Here is a 21,613-nt window from a genome sequence, read left to right on the forward strand (position 1 = left end):
TAATAAAATGTTTTTAGAGTGTAGCATTTTTTGAGTTTAAATCATTTTTAACTATGCATTCAATTAATATTAAATAATTCAGATTCTGCATTATTTCTAGATCTAATCAAAGTAAATCTCACTTGTACATGAGGTCAGATCAGGCTTCCACTGAAGCACAAGTTATTTCATTTAAACTTTTCACCCAAAGTGTTATCCTAATAATATAACTTATAATGAAAAGACAAAAGATTAAATAATAAAAAAAAGATTAAACAGATGTCCAGTTTATGACCACACTGTCTCATCCGTATTTTTTGAAGCGTCACATTATGGAGAGCTGATAATACAAATCAGAAGTGGTTATAATTAATGATTTCCAGACAGGTCAAGCAGATTTTTTTTTTAAATGATATTTTAGGAAATGGTTTAAGTCAGGCATTCTGGTATTAGCAAACATGATGAATGATCCTTGAAATGTTTTTGGACTACCACTAAAATCATGATGCACCGTTGCTTCAATACATTTCCTCTCACTATCGTTTTCTGCACGGGTCTCCGTTGAGGACTGTGTTCCCCTCAGTGTCTGGAGACTCACTGTGCTGTCACACATCTGCCAAATGGGGTTTCTCTTCCTGCGCTGGCCAGCTTTAATGCCAGTAGAACTGGTCAGGAAACATGACCACAGCGCTCCCCGATCAACCTGTCAGACCTCATTTACTCAAAGTCAAGGAGCTCTGAGACCCCTCACCTCCCAGACCTTCAGTGTCATGTTACAGCCCCCCCCCCCCCCCCCCCCAAAAAATGCATCTCAGCCTCATGAATGAAAGTCAATGAATATACGAATCACTCTCTTGTTGTGTAATGAATGATGCTGGCTGCTTTTCTCTCTCTTGGGAATCTACATCTTTTTTACAAGGGTCTTCTGTTTATTATTTCTGCTCAAAGTTCTCTTCAAAGTAATAATAAAGATCTGTTATGGAGGAAAAAGTAATGTGGACAATTGTCAGGATGATTGCAAAAAAGAAAAGAAAAAAAAGGACAATTTCCATGTAGTATTGGGAATGCTATGTATTAGAGTTTTTTTTTTAATCAACAGGGCCAGTGGATCTGATTGCTATATAGGAAACAGTATAAAAAGAATTTTATTTAGCAGGCGACTGCTTAAACCACATGGGTAGAAGGAGCGCCAAACAATCTTTCCACTGATCTTAGAGACCAAACCCGTCATAGAGTCATTACATAATCCTAAATGTTTCCAAGAATGTTTAAATTCAGAGAAATAAGCAATTTTGTGTCTGTGCGTCGCCTGCCAATGACATCATCGCCGCGTTACTGTCGATTTCGGTTTTATTTAGCAGAAACCATGGAAACACCAAAAACTCTTTAATATATTGTGTTTTATTAGACAGGTGACCAACTGTTTGGAGACATTCATAGACGGAAAATGAATTATTGTTATATAGCTCAACACAAATTTTCATGATTTACCGCGAGTACATGTTTTACCATGCCTAATATTGATCTAGCTTACTGCAGTGTACAACAAGTGTCTCAGTAATATTTACACATAACATAACAAAGAACATAACTTTCAACACACTCAAATGTATCTAATATGATAAAACAGCGCTGCGTTACCCCATTCGCATGACTGGATGAAGTGGAAGCGCTCGTCTGCGCAATAAAAGCTCTGTGAAATCAAGATGTCATTAGGCTACACCTTTGTTTTGAATAAGCAACCTCTAGCGGCAAAAAATTACATATTGTGCCTTTAAGGCATTTTTCTTGAACGGGTATAGTTTATATATATATATATATATATAATTAAATATATTTTAAAAACAGTGTTTATATATTCTCTAAAAAAATAAAGGTTCCGTATTGCCATCTATGGTGCCATAAAGATTTTGAGAAAATTATGTGCATTATAAGAAAGAAAAAATATTCTGCTCACTGAACAGTTCTTTAGGGACCCAAATATGGTTCTTCATTTTGACAACCCCCTTTTGGAACCTTTGTTTTTAAAGGTGTGTGTGTGTGTGTGTGTGTGTGTGTGTGTGTGTGTGTGTGTGTGTGTGTGTGTGTGTGTGTGTGTGTGTGTGTGTGTGTGTGTGTAAGAATAAGATAAGAAATTAAAAAAGAATAAAATATTCTTTTCTAAAAAAAGAATAAAATAAGAAATTAAAATCCATGAGAAGGCATGACATAAACCGAAAAATAGAAATAGAGAAAGAAATACATACTTAACAGAGAAAGGAAGACAAAGATCGCAGTTCCAGTTGAGTTTAAATTAGATTTTGATGAGCATTCCAAAACACTAGCGAAACACTCTAAAATGTTCTGTATATTATAACACAGCACTTCTTTGAAAAATTAAGAGACGAGATGGACTTTGAAGAAGAAAAGAGGATAAATGACAACTACACCATTTTATTCGATGATGTAATAGGCTACACGTTCAAAACAAATCTGTTGACATTGTATGATATCAGATATGCTTTGTCGATCATATCACCATGAAACTTTTTTTTCTTTCTTTTTTGCAACAGCAAAAAATGGCCACACAAAGACGCTTGCTCATTTGACAGTGCACAAAAAAAGAAAGTCTCCCCGGAGAGGAAACATATATTACAATTCTGAACAGAACGTCAAAGAAAAAAGGTCACGCGCTTTGACTTGACTGACACCTCTCACATATCCCAGACTGCCTTACATCCTCCACGCCAAACAAACCAATCCACAGAGCCAAGAATAATCCGAATGGAACTGATATTATTGCTCTTGTAATTAAGACGTCAGTATCCGTTCAAATGCATATGTGAGCTGACTGAAATGAAGTCAAATGTCTGGCTAGACCATTAATATAACTGCAAATAATACAATGCGAATTCAGTTGGCGACGACATGATTGATATAAATCAATAATCAAACATAGCCTTGGCATATACAAACATTTAAGAAAAATATTTAGGCAACATGTAGCCTAAAAATGTAAATATATTTAGGCTAAATAACGTAGCCTACACGGTTCAGCGAAACACAGACAAATGCTAGCCCGCTGTTTGAATTAATTCGGAAAATATTTGAATCAAACATTTGAGAATGTAGCCTATTTTCACCCCCCCCCCCCTTAATTTAAATATCACAATTACGCTCCTGATGTAAAAACAGTTTTAAACAACGTAGGCTAGGCTATATTAAACATGGCAAAGAATTGTTTGGAAATAACATTTTTTTTTGTTTTTAATAGGCTAGCTAATTGAATCATGAGGGGACAAAAAACTATTAAACGAATAGGCATAATATCAAAATAATAAACAAAAAAATAAATAAACCCGTAATAATAAAAACAATAATAGTTTTGTTCTAAAAGCAAACTAATAAGCAAACGACAATGATATTGACACTAAATTAAGGGCTATTAAAAACAATTGTTTAAATGACTCCTACAGCTGAAACACGGTAAAATACTTAATAATAATAAACTCGAAATGTTTAATTTTATCATCATAAATAGCATAATTTACCCATGCATATTTCCAGTAGGCTATTTGCTAGGGGCAGTTGATGGGCAAAATGTCAAACCCGCGCAATAACACGAGCATACACCCAAATAATGCAAAAAATATTCGACTGAGGTGAAGTTAGGCTATATCACTGACACCGGCAGGTAGTCTAATGATATTGCAATGAAGCAAAATCACAATTCATAAATCTTAAGATGAAAGAGACCAGCTGTATTTAAGCTCTATCCTATATGTAATGTAGCTATTGCCCTAAAAATCGTTTCCAAAACTTGAATTCAACAAATATTATGCAACTTGCAGCATGTTTACAGATCTTTTTATTTCACGCAACTGATTCCTCAGATGATAATAGGCGTGTGTAAATGTGACAGGGGAGGTGCGGCCAGAGGAGTGAGAACATGAAGAAAAGTTCCACCCTCACTGAGGAAAACAAAAGTTTGAGTTAAAACATGGTCACGACGTGCATTGAGCTGCAACAGCCGAATGGATTAATTCTCGCTGTACAGGAGATCTAAGAGTGGATATAACAACATTCTGGATGCAATGTACTGGAAAAATGAGCAAAACACATCGAAAGAAAGTCCAAATAAGAACACGGTGAGTGACATTAATTACTTAGCCCATACATTTCTAGTGTCTTTCTCTATTTTATGTTATTTTAATTTCTTTAGCCTATTGTTCTATAGCCTATTAATAAATCATAGCTTCTTTGATATTTAGGTTAAATAGACTATTGTGGAATATTTTCAGTAATAAAAATAATCACAATATTTTAAACTTCAAAAACAAACGCTGCAGACACTGTTTTATTTTCCATCACACAATATCTATTATTTAGTCTACTGCAGTTTGTCAACCAGAACTGACACTGCCTTCTGAATTACGGTACAATCCTCAGCTGTGCCTCAAGCAACGCCTGTGTGCAATTAATATAAATTAAGTGATTTGGATTTGTTTTCTTCTTTTTCACGGCGACAAGACGGTTTTTGAAAGAGAGTTTGGAAATAGTTCAGGTTAAAAATAAAGTAAATCCACAATCAGTTTGGACAGCGACGCAAGTGCAAAGAAGACGACAGAAAAACAGTTAATATTAGCTACCTGTGGATTTTCAGCGTTGAAAACGAAGAGGATGACCCTTTGCGTTAAAAAGCGCCAGTTTTTCTGTTTCTGTATCTCCCCTCACTCGCTTGTAGAGGAGGTTGTCATAGTAAAACGGTGAGTGGTCGTTAATGGGTCTTTCGGCCGTCGCGCGGAGGTTAAAAGGCGGTGGCGCGGACGAGCGCGCGCGATACACTGTGTATCCGAGCTGCTCTCGTCTCGTCATGCCCGCGAGCTGTGGAGGTTCAGTCCTCTACAACACAAACGCAGTGGTATTTAACAGTCATAACGATTTTTATATTCAGGAGCTGGGCTACTGTTATATATTTGTATCAGCCTGTTATTTAGGAATGAACTCACTTCGGCTACCTGATGTTCCCCAAGGCGTAATTTTCGTCCCTAAATAGCCTAACTTTTTTTTTTTTTTTTAAGAATTAGAATATTTTACCTGTAGTCATATTTAATTTATGATTTTTATCCAGGTATATATAAACGTGCACTTAATCTTTGTTTGATTTTAAGGATAAAACCCAGGAGCTGTTTGAGGAGGTATCGTGTTCGTCGTCGCTTTCTTTGTCGCCCAGCTCCTCGCCTCATGCCATGACAGAGAAAGCGGTCTGTACTAGCTGTGGCACTGAGATCGTCGACAAATATCTGCTCAAGGTGCGTATTAAATATTTTACACGTTTATAACAGACCATTCTTTCAGACATGTCACATTAGCCTACTAAATTGTGTAGTTCGGCTCTGGGACGCTGGGGTTTCCCGAGTAGGCTATTTAATTACAAGTTTATCATTCTAAACGCGTAAATCCTATCTCTGTGTATATACAAAAATATTATACTCGTAATTGAAACCTTTTGCATTTCCACCTCAGGTGAACGACATGTGCTGGCACGTGAGATGCCTGTCGTGCAGCGTGTGCCAAACATCTCTGGGCAGACACATTAGCTGTTACATAAAAGAAAAGGAGATATTCTGTAAATTGGACTACTTCAGGTAAATAAACTAAAAAAAAAAAAAAACTAATTTATGAAAAATAAATGGGCTACCTAAAATATTGTTTGACGTGTTGCCCGGCTGCCGTTGGACGACCATAAATATATTTTGTTCGGTGCATTGTGTGTGGATGCGCTTTAAAGTTACAAAATAACAGCGTTTCAAAACTGGTGAAGCATTTGCATATTATTTTTTTTTGTGCAATTTTCTACACATTTTTTTTTTCCTTTTTGCATCTGTGGTTCCATGAAGAACCTTTAAAATTCCTAGAACCTTTCCACTGCACAAAATGTAATTTTTATTGTGAAAAAAGGTTCTAAAATATTCTTCACACTATGGTTATTCTATGGCATCATTGTGCAAATTATGCCCTTTGGAACCTTTTTTTTAAGGGTGTACTTATAACTTGCATGCTTTTCCCTCACTGTTTCCCTCCCTAAATTCTAGAATCTAGAGGGACAAAAGTCAACTAATGTTTTCTTTCCATCTGTTTTTTCCTGGATTGCCATATCTCTACCAATCAACTATGGTTAGCCTCACTAGTGCCACAAACGCTTGTTTACCCGTTTGAAGATGGATTATCAAGGATTCTTTTTTTTCTGGCAGGAAATACGGAACCCGTTGCGCTCACTGTGGCAGGAACATCCATTCGAATGACTGGGTCCGCAGAGCGAAAGGGAACACCTACCACCTGGCTTGTTTTGCTTGCTTCTCCTGCAAGAGGCAGCTGTCCACGGGAGAGGAGTTCGCCTTGGTGGATGAGAGGGTTCTGTGTCGTGTGCACTACGACTGCATGTTGGACAACCTCAAACGCGCCATGGAGAATGGTTAGATTGACACTTATACAAATGGACAGTTTCAATTGTTCCGAAACAAACACACCATGTTTATTCCGTCTCCGTTCATGCGGCTCTTATGGAACCACAGCTTAAGTTTAACTCTGCTTATTCTTATGTGGTTTACTGTAGGAAAAGGAGTGAATGTGGAGGGAGCCGTTCCCTCAGAGCAGGAAGTAAATCAGCCTAAACCAGCCAAGAGGGCACGTACAAGTTTCACAGCTGACCAGCTACAGGTTAACACTCAAATGTTCATTTTAAGATGTGTATAAAGTTTGTTCTTGTAATGGCTGCTTGACTTTAGTCCTTGTTTTGCATTTTTCTTTTGTAAATGTATTTTATTTATTCAAGGTAATGCAAGCTCAGTTTGCTCAGGACAACAATCCAGATGCCCAGACTTTACAAAAGTTGGCAGAAAGAACCGGTCTAAGCCGGAGGGTTATTCAGGTATAATGCATGATGATATATATATATATTTTTTTTAAATGCGATGTCTTATTTTGTGCCATGTATACACTGCCGACAATTACTTAAGTGTTTTTAGCATGTTGAGTATTAATTTGATTTGTAAGTGGCTTATTTTTATTTGCTGTAATTCTTTGTGCATCAACAAATTTTCACTGTGCCGTCAATAAGTGTTGTGCTTCCTCTGCCTGCCCCTCAGGTTTGGTTCCAGAACTGTCGAGCTCGTCATAAGAAGCATGTCAGCCCAAATCTCTCTTCAGTAGCACCAGTGTCATCTTTGCAGTCTGCTCAACTCTCTCCTCCTCTAATAGATGATCTTCAGTACACTGCTTTTGCCCCTGTGGACGCCCCTATGCTGACTGCGCTACACTCCTATATGGATGGTACATTTTATTCTCATGGAATAAGAAGTGTATTCTGCAAGCTTTATTTAACTGCATATGCTGACCTGCTCTTTATGAATTTCATTGAGACTGAACATTTGAATTTTTCATCCTTCTAGTCCACTCTCCCACTTCACTGGTGCTGCAGCCCCTCTTGCCCCACTCGATGACACAGCTGCCCATCAGCCACGCCTGAGACGCCCACCGCCACACGGTCAGGTCAGAGGACAGCATGAGGAAATAATAATTCTTCTATTGACTGAGTCTTGAACAAGACCCATGCTACTTTATCTTTCATGGGCACTTACTGAAGGATATCTGTCTTGCAATGATCAAAAAGAAAAGTCTCTCTAATTGTGAAAAGAGCCTGAAGTTTTTGTTTAATATATTATATATATCTATATAGTGATGGAATAAATGGCATTTAATTTATTTCTTGTATGTGACTGAGCACTTTGTTTTAAAATAAATCTACCATGGATTTCTTAGTTTCTGGTTTAGTCGACGCACATTGTGTTTTGTTTGATGGTTCTAAAGAAAATTTGGAAGCTGAAGAAAAGCCAATAAAATCTGATTTGCCTCTGGCATTGATAACATTAAAGCGGTGTAATTTATTATTTGTTGTTTTCTTTTTGTTTAGTGATTTTGCTTGAGAACTTTGAGTTTTTGGAATTATAGCTATGGCTAGAAAGTTTCCAAAGCTGCTATTGCCCATATTTTCTCATAAAAATGACACTTTCTCACTGTCAAGTTCCAAACCTGTATACATTTCTGATAACACTTTACAATAAGGTTCCATTAGTCAAAGAGTTATTTCTCCCAAAAATGAAAATCCTGACATTAAGGACTCAACATTAGTCGTTCCACACCCGTAAGACCGTTCGTTTTTGGAACACAGTTTAAGATATTGTATATTGAGTCCGAGAGCTTTCTGTCCCTCCATTGAAAACGCATGTGCAGTATACTGTCCATGTCCAGAAAGGTGGTAAAAACATCAAAGTAGACCATATGTGACATCAGTGGGTGAGTTAGAATTTTTTTTCGAAGCATTGAAAATACATTTTGGACCAAAATATAACACCCTTTGACTTTACTCAGCATTGTCTTCTCTTCCGGGTCTGTTTTTAATCCGCGTTTGACTGCACAGTGATGCTGCTGACGTGTTCTCTTGTGCGCCCGAGCTTTGTTTATAGTCTAAGGGAGATGCATGCTGTAAACAAAACTACCTTCTCGCACATATCTGAAAATTTCTACACTGAGGAAGACTTGCTTTTTTTTTTTTTTGCTCTGTCATATTTATTTGAACCTGGAAACACGGGCACTGACAACAAGTCAGCAAGGTCACTGTGGAGTCATGAACATGGATTAACAACAGACCCGGAAGCGAAGACCATGCTGAATAAAGTCGTAGTATATTTTTGGAAAATTGTATTTTTAAAACTTCAAAACATTCTAACTAACCCACTGGTTTCACATATGGACTACTTTTCTGTCATTACCTTTCTGGACATGGACAGTATACTGTACATACAATTTCAATGGAGTGACCGAAAGCTCTCGGATTAAATATAAATATAAACAATATCTTAAACTGTGTTCCGAAGATGACCGGCGATCTTGCGGGTGTGGAACGACATGAGGGTGAGTCATTAGTGACACCTTTCCCTTTTTTGGGTGAACTAACCCTTTAAGGTTAGTTAATGCATTAACTAATATGGACTAACAATGAGCAATCCGTTCATTCCTGTTCTTAATAATCTTTATGAACATTTATAAAAATACAACTGTTCATTGTTAGTTCAAGTTCATTAATGTTAACAGGCACAACTTTTGATTTTAACATAATGCTGAGATTAACCAAGATGAATAAATGCTTTAGAAATATTTTTATATTGTTAGATCATGTTAACAAATTAAACCTTATTGTAAAGTTGAGATGAGAACTTTAGTCTTATTTAGACTAACTTAAATGTAACTGAAATGGGCCTTTGGTGTGGGTGTATATAAAAATATTTTAGTAAATCTAGTAATCATTTAAAAATATATAAACACTTTTATATAGAGAGATTTATATTAAATTATATATCGAATATACATTTTTGAGTATGTACCTTTTTATATAAACTTTTTATATACATTTATATTTTTGGTAGGATAAGTGGTAGATTTAACAGTTTTTAATGTTTTGTTCTGCTATAGTTTAGAAGAGGTTATGATTGCCTCAATTTGAGATTTGCCAACTTTTTTTTTTTCTTTTCTTGGGTGATCTATCACTTTAAATGGCATTTTTAAAATTGAATCATACTGTTACTTAACTGTTAAGGGAGGAAATCTTATAAAATGTCTTAATTCCAACATCACCCATAACTTTTAAATTCTTGCACTTTAACATGTCAATAATTTTATCATTTTAATCTGATATTATGCTCAGTTGATTTAAAGATGCAGTGCATGAAAGCAGTTTGCATTGATATATCCGTATGCAGACTAAAGCATTGACAACTTCTTGCTTAACTTAAACATAAATCAGTGAATAATTTGGAGCTGCTGCTATTATCTTATGCAGCAGGACGATAGCGGTTTATTTCTCCTGTGAGCCGTCTTCCCTTGAGTTCTTTTGAGGATTTTTCTCAGCGAGCTCGTCGTGTAAAAGGGTCGAGCAGCTGATCCATCACTTTCCTCCAGGTCTAAAGCTGCAAGTAGACATAAGGATGGTTATAAGTGCACGTCTTTATGTTTAACCTCTCCTAAACAGAGAGATTTCCGTTAACTCCGGTGTTATGTTTCTTGAAGGCATCCGTTACTGTTAAAATATCACTTTAGGGTTAAGCGTATAGTCAGCTAATGGTTTTTGATGAGAGATCCACAAAACACATTTTTGAAAAGTCGGGGGCGTTGAAGTTTTAATGCATTTCAATGGCAGTTTAATAGAGGGAATTAAATCCTGAGAAATCATGTTTATTAGTGAGAGATTCATCACAGCTGTGCTGCTTTGTTTGACAACTTGGGATAAAAAAAATGCCTTTGTGAGAAATCTGTAACGTGCGAAACAGACCTGAGGGAAGTCATTCAGGGAAAAGAGTCTTTGAATAGTTTTATTCATTTAAATATATATATAAAAAAACACAATTCCATTTTGTGGTACAAAAGTACAAATACAATAAATACCCACTCCTACAACATTACAAAAGTGTTTTAATCTAGGCTTATAAAATGATAGCACTTTAATCTTGTATTTCACAGTACAAATAAACCTAAATGACTTCTTTGAGAAGGACGGTTCTTTTACACTTCCAATTGTTCTCAAAAAGGACCTTTTAAAAAGGGACCTACAAAATCAACAATAGTTTGGTTCTTTAAGTTTCTTCAATAAGCATTGTAGTGCTTATTCTTCATTCAATCCCTCTCGCCAATCCTGAAGGAAGCATTTAGAAATGTACTTTGTCTACAGTTACAATCCTTCTGCAAGCCAGACAACTCACAATCACTTTAACTACACAGAAAAGAAAATGCTGAAAGCCCTTTGCCAATTTCATCTTTTAAACCTTAACCATCTGTTTAAGTATTTTGAGCAGGGAAAACTGACATGCATTCATGAGTCCCAAATACAGTGGCACAGCACATACAGTAGTGGTGTGTTCATTATTTACATGTAAATAAACCACGGTTTGCATTTTTCCCGACAATGTAAGAGACATTCAGTAATTATCACCATTAAATTTTAATGAATACCTCTGTGCTTCATATTCAGAAGAACGTTTCATTGAACCAAACAAAATCGAAACGAACTGATCTGGAAGACTGTTTACATTATTTACTGTACATTTCTGTTTAAATTAAGTGATAAAGAGTTTAAAGAACCAGACTGAACACCTAGAGCTCAAAGGAAGATTGTTGCTGTAAGATAATGGGTGCATACTTCATGGGTTTGAAAGACGCCTAGGCTGCGTCCGAAATCGCATACTCTCTCACAAATGCTTAAAAAGTATGATCTGTATGAGTATATGTAGTATGACTGTAATCAGCACATACTACATTTGACCTGTGGTCATTATCATGTGACCAGTCTCTCCCGTGGTCTCATGGGATAGTAAAGTGTCCATCATATGCACACTTCAGAAGCTCGCCGGAAGTAGAAAAGTAGATCATTCTTTACTGAAATCGGACATACTTCTTTTGTCTTTTTCGATTGCTATTATAGTAAGGGAAGTATGCGATTTTGGATGCAACCCTAGTTTTTAATACACAGAAGTGTCTGTCTATCTGATCTCTCTGCGCTCAACCACAACAGCAATGCTAAAGATTCAGTTAATCGACAGCATTTGTGACAATGTTGATATCAAAACAAAAATGAATGTCCCTCCTTTTCTATAAAAAAAGCCAAAATCTGGGTTACAGTGTGCAAACATTAAAACAGTTGCCGTTTCAGTAGGATATACACAAGACCTGACATGATTACAGAGTGAAAAAACTTTGGGTATATACAATTATACAATGCCATAAAAACCTTAAATGACTAAACAATTTGAAAAATGATAATGCGTTACAACAGAACAATTCATGTAGTGCCTCTTAAAATGGGCTCATTCACTTCAGTGTCTCACTCTACTTTACGGTAACTTTGACTTTTGCCTTTTTTTTTCTAAAGAAAACAAGGGACAAGTGGAAATATTTTTGTTGTAATCAACATTACGCCACAAATACGGTGGATTTAATTGACTTAAGTAAAAGGGAAAGTTCCACCAAAAATGAAAATTATCCCATGATTTACTCACTCTCAAGCCAAATAAGGTGTATAAAACTTTCTTCTGTCAGACGAATACAATCAGAGTTATATTAATAATGTCCTGCCTCTTCCGAGCATTATTAAGGCAGTATAAAATATGAAAATATTGCACACAGCTTCAGGGGGTTGATAAAGGCCTTCTGAAGCAAATCGATGGCTTTGTGTAAGAAAAATATCCATATTTAAACCTTAATAAAGCTAAAGCTAACGCTTACACTATGTCCAACGTCATCATTGCACCAGTTACACTTTTTTCATTGGTTGAATACAGACGGCGGTCCACCGGAAGCTAGATATTTGACTTTTTAACGTATTAAATATGGATATTTTTAATACCTAGCTTCAGAAGGCCTTTGTTAACCTACTGGAGCTGAAGGGATTACACTTATAATGGATGGATGCACTTTTTGGTCTTCAAATATTTGGCTTCCATTGACTGCCATTATAAAGCTTGGATTAGCCAGGACATTTTAAATAAAACTCTGATTGTATTTGTCTTAAAGAAGAATGTCATATACACCTAGGATGGTTTGAGGGTGAGTAAATCATAGGCTAATTTTAATTTTTGGGTGAACTATCCCATTAAGCCTAATAAATGTCCCTTTAATATATATAATTAATTTACATTATCATAGAGCAAAATAAATGTCAAATGCGATGCTGTTTACCAATATGAGCATTGTTTTTAAAGGGGAATTCCTGCAGGGATTGTACGAAAACCATTTTAATCTCAGATTGGGATGCGTTTTAGCTGTAAAACCAGCTCTAATCGTACGTGAGGGAAGAAAACTGCATTCAATGAATGAGTCGTTCAGATTTACGCTGAAATAGCAAGCGTTAACTCTCAAGTCGGGCTTCTTTTCTCAAGGCGTCCGCTCTCAGGGAGCTTTTTCAAAGTCAGTAGTTTTTTTTCCAGAATAAGGCAGCAGTAAGAGGCAAACATGTTAGTATGCAGTGTAGGGTCTGTGTCAGAAAGGCCAAAGCTCTGTGTCCTGGATTAGTTGCTGTTACAGTGCAGAGAGAGTCTTTGGTCTTCTCTTGAGGTGGATGATCACGTCACCACTTCCCATAATCCCCAGCTCCCGTTACAAAATGTAGTCCTCTTCAGCTATAATAAACTGTACGTTAATGCATGCTAAGTATGTACGTTAAGTAAAGGTATTCTCATGGATTGTGAGGGTTTTTATCCGCGTGACTTCTTGGGGCTCTGCTCGGCCCTTCCCAGAATTCTTTTCAGGCCAGGAGACATGAGGAAAGGCTTGGCCGTCGTCCCGTCATTTCTCTCTAAGTCTTCGCCTGTGAACCCGGTGCCGTACGATTGAGAAAAGAAGAGAAAACGGAGAGAAATAGAGGTTAGTGCCTCAGAAAGTAACAGTCTAAAGCCAGTGGTTTGATCAATTGATCATAACACTCAGTACTAATTTTCTAAATAAAACACATAATGTTGTATGAAATATAATAATGCTAGCAATACTCACAGAAACAAAGGAACATAGTGTCCACACACATTGCATAGACGCTGAAGAAGCTGTGCGCAATTAAGTATGAACCCAATATTACTGTCTGTCAAAGAAAGAGAGACCTGCCAGTCAAAACACCGTTTCAACCAGAAACTAGCTCCAGTTTAAAATAAATAAATCATACTAAGGAGACTTTCTCACCAAGAGAGGCACGCAGTAGTAATTTAACACGGGAACCTCCTCTTGGATGATGGGTATCTTGCGTGTAAAGAGGAGGAAGGCAATAACACCTGCAGGATATAATTGATGGATCGCTCAACCACAGAACCCAGTAGACCGTTGCTCAGTTCAATGTGATACTGTTACACTTTCGCGCCCTCTTGTGGTCAATGGAAACATGACCATGCAGGCCAATACACAGTTCTGCAAATGCTGCCTTCACGTGCTATCAGAAATGTCATATTTTCCACTTCTGAAGGCATTGAAGTGAGTGACTCCGAAAGGCGTTTGTGTGCAATTTTTAACTAGGAAACTCGTATGTAGGCTACGATAATTCTGATAGCACACGAAGATAGTATTAAAGGGATAGTTCACCCAAAAATTAAAATTCTGCCGTTATTTATTTTTGGTAGCCATTGACCTTTTCCCTCCTACTATGGCTGTCCATGGCTACTATCAACGGTCTGTATAGCCTACGACATTTAGAAAAAAAAAATCTCCTTTTGTGTTCAACAGAAGAAAGAAACTCATAGGCCACAGGTTTGGATCAACTTGAGGGTGAGTAATGACATCATTTTCATTTTGTTGTTGTTAGGTGAACCATCCCTTTAACGACTGCATAGCCTATGTAAAATTCTGATGCAACTTTCTACATAAAGAAATTGATTTTTACTAGGCCTACAAAAATAAATAAATAAATAAATACTATAGCCATTTCTAGTCCTGTGATGGTAAAGCTGAATTTTCAGCATCATTACTCCAGTCTTCAGTGTCACATGATCCTTCAGAAATCATTCTAATTTGCTGATTTAATGCACAATAAAAATTTATTATTATTATCAATGTTGAATATTTGAATATTTCATGATAATCGTGGGAATCATCATACATATTTTTCAGGATTCTTTGATGATTAGAAATGTCAAAAGAATAGCAATTATTTGAAATATAAATATTTTGTAACACTATAAATTGTCTGTCCCGTCACGTTTTATCAATTTAATGTGTCCATAAAAGTATTAACTTAACATTTTTATAAACTTTTATTAATATTTATTTCATTTAAAGAATTTAACTTTTTTTTATTATTATTTTTTATAATTTTTTATACATTTATAATTTTTTTATATAGTTTATTTCTACCCCCCCCCCCCCCAAGCTTTTGAAATGTAGTGTACAGTGCATCCAGAAAGTATTCACAACGCTTCACTTTTTCCACATTTTGTTGTTACAGCCTTATTCCAAAATTAACAACATGAAAGAATTTTGTTTGAAAGCTTGGCAAATATATATATTGGATATTGGAAATATTGGATATGCATTGAAATTCAATATTTTCAATTGAATGCTCAATATATGGTATTTTATATTATTCTGTTAATAATTTGCAATGCTCCATGGGATGCACAGTTTATCATCTTTTTTCCACCTAATAAACTTTTTTTTCTCCATGAGTCCAAGTTAATAATGTTGCCAATTAATTTTACTAATGTTTTTTTTGTTGTTGTTGTCATTCTTATGAATAAAGCAATGAAAGAATGCAGTAGGAACCTTATGTTATATAACCTTAACAAAACAAACTTCACAAAACCAGATTTCGTCAGATTACATGACCAGATTAGGCTACTCACCAACACTCCCCGCTATCAATAGTTTCCCCAGGAAGAGCAAGAAGTCGGTTACTTTGTCCAACACCGCCACCCTGCGGCAGAGAAGAAGAACTGCAGTAAGAGGACGGCCAGTTCTGATCGAACACTGACATAAAAGATATTCTCACCTCACTACATTCCTCATCAATAAATAGAACGCCTCCCGCGCTGATGTGCAAAAGTTCTTTCCATAAATAGCAATCTAGTGTGAAACACACATATACATTAAATCCTTACATATAATACGTGTTTGTTTATTGTGTATTTTATAGGGCAGTATGGCTGACTCTTACCATTATGTAAGCATTCCTGTTCATAAAGCGTATAAATCGCTCCAGACACCAGAAGCAGCACTTCAGACAGCAGAGCAGGAATCGTGCAAACACATTGTGAGCTCCTACACGCATACAGACACATGTTGAGTTTTCATGTTTTATGGAGACTTTCCATAGACATAGTGATTTTTATACTGAGCAAACTAGTCAGTATTCTGTCGCGTAAACCTAAACCTACCATCACAGAAAACGTTCTGTATTTTTACATTTTTAAAAAACATAATTTAGTCTGATTAATACGCTGTTTTCCTCAGAAAAAAATGTCCCAACAAAGACAAGGATTTCAGATACTTCCATCTTTGTGGGGACCTTTTGTCCTCATAATATAGGGTTTACCTGGACCACACACACACTGGCTTCTATGTTTTAGGGGGAATTTCCATAGACATAATGGTGTTTATACTGTACAAACTCAACCTTTTAGTTTGTGGTCGAGATATTCCAGAATGACTCGGATGAGTTGAACCACTGCTAAGATGAGAGAGCCAAAAGCAAGAGACCCGGTGTGATACCTGCAAAACACAGCACAGTTGAATGCATCTTGTTACGTGTAACTGCAAAAAAATGCTTTTCTTACTTAGTATTTTTGTCTTTTTTCTATTCCAAACATCTAAAAATTCTTAAAACAAGAAGTATTTACCAGACAAGCAAAAGTAATTGGCTTGTTTTTGGGAAAAATAACTCAATTAAGAGAATTTTTGCTTAAAATAAGCAAAATAATTTGCCAGCAGGATAAGCAAATTAATCTTAAAACAAGATTATTTTGTTTACCCCACTGGCAGATTATTTTCCTTATTTTAAGCAAAAACTCTCTTAATTTTGAGTTATTTTTCCCCAAAACAATACAATAATTTTACTTGTCTAGTAAATGTTTCTTAATATAAGAATTTAAAGAAATTTTAGAAACTTAGATACATGACAAAAATATTAAGTAAGAAAAGCATGAGCAATGCTTTGACTTCAATAGGAAACACTGGAACTGTACCGTATGGCCCTAGAAAAAGAGGAGAACACTGGGCAGGGGGGGATGTCTGCGGGCTTCCTCCGGGCCCAGTAATACGAGGCAAATGCCCCAGCGATGGTGCACTGTCCCAGAGCAATGGTGAAATTAACCAGCCAGAGGAAGACCAACAGATTACAGAGCTGGAGGATGAAGATGTAGCGATGGTACAAGCTCTCACCCCCGTAAAAAGCAAAAAGACACTGAGCACCTGGACACTGCTTGGTGATGTTGGTCCTGTTGAAGCTCTATTGATAATGAAAAAGCATAGCCATGCTAAATCATGTGAAGAAAAATATTTTTTTAAAACTAAATGTAAAAAGATTGACATTGCAATAAAGTAATTCTAAAATAAAAAATCTTGCTAATTTCTGAAAGGATTGTTTTTGTTTATCTTAACCATAAAAATCAGCAACTTAGATAGTTCACCCAAATGAAGATTTTAAACTCCAACCGTTGCTTATATAATGCATGTCAAGGGGGTGTATTTCTATGCGAGTAAAAAAACACATATACTAACGAATCCATATTAAACACAGCGGCTCATGGCGGCACATTGATGTCTTAAAACACAAAACGATAGGTTTCTGTGAGAAATCAGACAGTATTTGTTATTTTTTTACCTCATATCAGACTAATCCCATCTTGTATTCCCAACGCCATTACTATATATATATATATATAAACAATACTTATTAGTGCCTGCGCAGATTAGTCAAATAAGGCATCTGTACATATACTGTACCTATGATCGTGCCAGTATTTTGACCTTCTTAGATGGAAATAATGGCACTGGGAAATACTAGATGAGATTTGTCTGATATAAAGTAAAAAATAACAAATACTTTTTGGTTTCTTGCATAAACCGATCGTATCGCCACAAGCCACAGGGTTTAATATGGATTCATATATGTATATGTATTTTTTACTCTCATAGAAATAAACATAACTGACATGCATTATACGTCAACGGTTGGAGTTAAAAATCTTCATTTGTGTTCTACTGAAGAAACAAACACACCTTCATCTCGGATACCCTGGGGGTAAGCAGATAAACATCACATTTTCATTTTTGGGTGAACTATTCCTTTAAGTTTATTCACATATTTTTATTCCATTAAAAATTGAATATAGAAACAGATTTCTATGTTATGGAAACAACTACTGTAGGGGATATTTACAAAGCTGAAGCTGTGCAGACATTGCAGAATAGATCTCACCTCAGGATTGCAGGTTTGGTTGGTATACTTGCAGTTGGGATGCACTGATGTGACTTTGTAAACAGCATCACCAGAAGATGCAAGAAAGCTTCGGGTTTAATTAAGGTCTAAAGAAAACGTGGCACTGATGTGTGTGTTTGATGCTTGCATTTTTATGCCATTGTGGTTTGCTTTTTGTTTTATGCTGTTTGCTTTATGCTGAAGTTCTCATTATTAGTTATAATAGTGCCACCAACTGGAGGATTGCATACTTTCCTACTATATAGTAGGTGAAAAACAGTATATGACAAAAGCAGTATATCTGAATTCACAGTTCTCATAAAAGAATAGGTAAAAGGCCAAGAATAGGTACTTTGGGTGAGATTCTGAAGTGCACATTTGATGGACAATTTACCATTCCATGAGGCCACGGGAAAGGATTTGTGAATGGCAGTGAACTGACGCTGGTTGGTCATATGATAATGACAAAAAATGCTGAACACAAAAGATGATATTTAAAAAAATGTCAATAACCAAAACGCTGATGGGGCCCATTGACTTACCATAATATAAAATACTATGGAAGTCAATGGGGCACATCAACTGTTTGGTTTCTCATATTCTTAAAAATATCTTCCTTTGTGTTCAGCAGAAGAAAGAAATTCATACAGGTTTGGAACAACTTGACGGTGAATATATGATGACAGAAGCTTCATTTTTGGGTGAACTATCCCTTTAAAGATTTTGAGTGTTGTGCATCAGTAAATGAAGAGGATACAGTGCAGTCATGGCCCAGTAGGCGATACAGATGGCCAGCAGCACAAAGGTGATGATGGGGTAGAACAGAGCGGACATGATGTAACTGATGGCCCTGCAAAGACACACACACACACACACACACACAGATTATTAGAGCAGCTGTTAATCTCTCTCACACACATGAGAGTTCTCAGACAGAGATACAAAAAAAGAGACTCACCTGCTGCCCTCTCTGAGCAGAGCGATAGCAATGCGAATCCGCTTTCTCAAGAATATGAGAATAAAGACTATGGAGACTTCAGTCAAACCCAGAGTCACCACTAAGAGGAGCAGAAGAACACATGAAACAAGCAGTACTGCAGAAATTCAAAGCCAGAAATTCAAATTCATTCTTACTGAAGACTAGCCACGTCTGACTGAGTTGTAAGTAGACGTGGAGGTCAGTCTGGAAGCCGATGTCAGAGATAGTGACGTCCACTCCGGGGGTCTTCCTGAGAACGGTGAACTCCCAGTAACAGTGCCAGATACCTGCAAACAAGTTTCACATCACAAGAGCCCAAGAAAAGACCTGCTTCACATTGCACGTGACTGTTTATTTTGCGTATTGATAGGTTACAGCATTAGCAGTACAAACAGAGCTATTCATTAACTCCAGATGATTCAAATCTGTTTATGTTCTACACAATTTTGGGCTTGAATTATCTATGAAATGTGATTTAATTGAAACATTTAATGTGATTAAATGTAATTGCATGCAATTTTGATTTCTTAACCTTGTTTGTAATTATTCTTGATAGTCAATGTCTGATAAGCACTTAGTTTATGGCTGTAATGAATGTAAACACTAGCCAAACCCAGACATTATGTTAATTTATATTTAGAGCTGCAGTTGAGTCACACAGTAGAAACGCTGAAAGAGTTGGCACAAGTGATTATGATGTGAAATAAGCCAAGTCATTACACAGCATATGTTATTATTGTCATGTCATTAATTATATTTTATAGTTAACTACATTATACTGTAAATACTGACCGTAGGCCACGAGCAGGATAACAGCGATGATGATGAACCAGAGGAGGAAGCCTGCAGTGAATCGCAGCAGCAAGATGAAGATCAGACTGATGACCAGCGCTATGAGCAGCCCTCTGTCACAATGAGAAACTCATGAGCACAGTAAACATGCACACAATAACAAAGAGTTTTAAATCAAAGAGTAACAAACAATTACTCCTTCATTAGTTTTTAAATATAATTCATATTTACAGCATTAAAGGAACACGCCGACTTTTTGGGACTTTAGCTTATCGACCGTATCCCTCAGAGTTAATAAGTCCATACCATTCTAATTTCCGTTTGTGCCATAACTCTGTCTGACGCACACACTGCTAGCCTAGCTTAGCACAAAGACGGGAGGTAAACGGCTCCATCTAGCCTACTGCTCAATAAGAGACAAAATAACACCAACATTTTCCTATTTACATGTTGTGATGTGTATAGTTACATTGTGTACTAAGGCCGACAGCAAAAATGAAAAGTTGTGATTTTCATACCGATATGGCTAGGAACTATACTCTCATTACTGATAACCAGGGAACTTTGCTGCCGTACCATGGGTGAAGCGGTGCAATAATATTATGCAGCGCCTGAAAATAGACTAACTTCTGTCAGCATAACCAATGTGACAACCTGCTTGCACAGAGAGCGTGCTGGGGACTATTTTCAGGCGCTGCGTAATATCATTGCGCTACTGCACCCATGGTACGGCAGCAAAGTTCCCTGATTGTTACGCAGGAATGAAAAACTTTACTTAAAGACCCACTGAAGTGCCTTGAAATGCACCTCATTATTCAATGTGTTGACGTAATTTCGCCTGAAACGGCTCCAGCCGTTAGCAGCTCCTCCCCTTTTTTGAAACAGCCAATAGCGTTTCGTTAATATATAGTTTGACTAGAGCGCAAGAGCGGACCTTTCTGTTAAAGGTTTACATTTTTTTATTCAAGAGCAGTGAGTGATATTGACTTGTTGTTTTATTAACATAATTTTAGAGGTGAACTGTCCCTTTAAGGACAAGTGTTCACGGCGTGCTCGCATCTCATATACACATGATTTTACTTTCACTTTAGACATAACCGACTGTGTTTATGTTAACCTTGTGTGTATTTGACAGTATTAGCGCAGTAAGACTGCTTAGTCCAGTAATCACGTGTGTTAAATGTTTAACCGGCAAGGCTTTAAAACGCATGCAAGTAATGAACTTTCGTGATTGTGAATAACTACAGCGTTCCGTGAGTATAACTCTCTGACACCAACATTTCAAGCATGACTAAACACCCCCTAACTTTAGTGCATATGATTGGATATTTGCTCTTATCAGCACGTAGACTCTGAGAGAAATAGAAATAACGAATTATTTGCAAAACCGAAGAAAAAAAATGCAATTCACAAGCGTGTATTAAACCGTGAATGTTGTACCAAATTGTTAAGTATTATGGAGAATTGTGGCATCAACTCTGGGGGATAACAAACATATGTGTGTGTGTGTGTGTGTGTGTGTGTGTGTGTGTGTGTGTGTGTGTGTGTGTGTGTGTGTGTGTGTGTGTGTGTGTGTGTGTGTGTGTGTGTGTGTGTGTGTGTGTGTGTGTGTGTGTGTGTGTGTGTGTGTGTGTGTGTGTGTGTGCTAAGCTTAAGTCCTAAAAAGTTGGCGTATTCCTTTAAAGGGACACTTCAAACAAAAACAAAAATTGTCATCATTTAGGGAAATGATGCATAAGATACATATTGTGGAGCTCTATATGCACTCACTGTATGGAAAGGAGTAGCTTTGACATTCTGCAAAATTCCTCCTTTGGTCTTACAGTCATACAAGTTTGGAATGACATGTGGGTCATATATGTTATATTTGGATAAATTATTCC

General features: G+C 36.6%; 2 protein-coding genes across 4 annotated transcripts in view; one reads left to right on the forward strand and one right to left on the reverse strand.

Moving 5' to 3' along the window:
* The first annotated feature begins 3,946 nt into the window (after positions 1-3,946).
* On the forward strand, positions 3,947-7,844 carry lhx8a (LIM homeobox 8a). 3 transcript variants are annotated; one of them, XM_067453134.1, is made up of 8 exons: positions 3,947-4,106; positions 5,130-5,270; positions 5,485-5,606; positions 6,213-6,433; positions 6,575-6,678; positions 6,794-6,889; positions 7,107-7,290; positions 7,410-7,843. In XM_067453134.1, exons 1-8 carry the CDS (start codon positions 4,053-4,055, stop codon positions 7,484-7,486), a joined length of 999 nt encoding a protein of 332 aa, XP_067309235.1. In that variant the 5' UTR covers positions 3,947-4,052; the 3' UTR covers positions 7,487-7,843. The 3 variants fall into 3 exon arrangements, with proteins under 3 accessions (XP_067309235.1, XP_067309236.1, XP_067309234.1); XM_067453135.1 differs by lacking the exon at positions 3,947-4,106 and adding an exon at positions 4,465-4,724 and having other exon boundaries at positions 7,410-7,842; XM_067453133.1 differs by lacking the exon at positions 3,947-4,106 and adding an exon at positions 4,732-4,879 and having other exon boundaries at positions 7,410-7,844.
* Positions 7,845-10,672: 2,828 nt separating this feature from the next.
* slc44a5a (solute carrier family 44 member 5a) overlaps positions 10,673-21,613 on the reverse strand; it is a 141,562-nt gene continuing 130,621 nt past the window's right edge. The window contains exons 10-22 of the mRNA XM_067454103.1: positions 19,731-19,843; positions 19,094-19,225; positions 18,918-19,017; positions 18,717-18,809; positions 17,960-18,047; positions 16,725-16,987; positions 16,157-16,251; positions 15,698-15,801; positions 15,533-15,606; positions 15,387-15,457; positions 13,738-13,826; positions 13,555-13,639; positions 10,673-13,372 (exon numbers count right to left, since the gene is read on the reverse strand). Of these exons, the coding sequence (XP_067310204.1) occupies positions 13,260-13,372; positions 13,555-13,639; positions 13,738-13,826; positions 15,387-15,457; positions 15,533-15,606; positions 15,698-15,801; positions 16,157-16,251; positions 16,725-16,987; positions 17,960-18,047; positions 18,717-18,809; positions 18,918-19,017; positions 19,094-19,225; positions 19,731-19,843 (1,420 nt within the window). The 3' untranslated portion in view covers positions 10,673-13,259. The remainder of the gene's footprint in view (positions 13,373-13,554; positions 13,640-13,737; positions 13,827-15,386; positions 15,458-15,532; positions 15,607-15,697; positions 15,802-16,156; positions 16,252-16,724; positions 16,988-17,959; positions 18,048-18,716; positions 18,810-18,917; positions 19,018-19,093; positions 19,226-19,730; positions 19,844-21,613) is intronic.

The sequence above is a fragment of the Pseudorasbora parva genome, chromosome 9 (genome assembly GCF_024679245.1).
Source record: "Pseudorasbora parva isolate DD20220531a chromosome 9, ASM2467924v1, whole genome shotgun sequence".
NCBI lineage: Eukaryota > Metazoa > Chordata > Actinopteri > Cypriniformes > Gobionidae > Pseudorasbora > Pseudorasbora parva.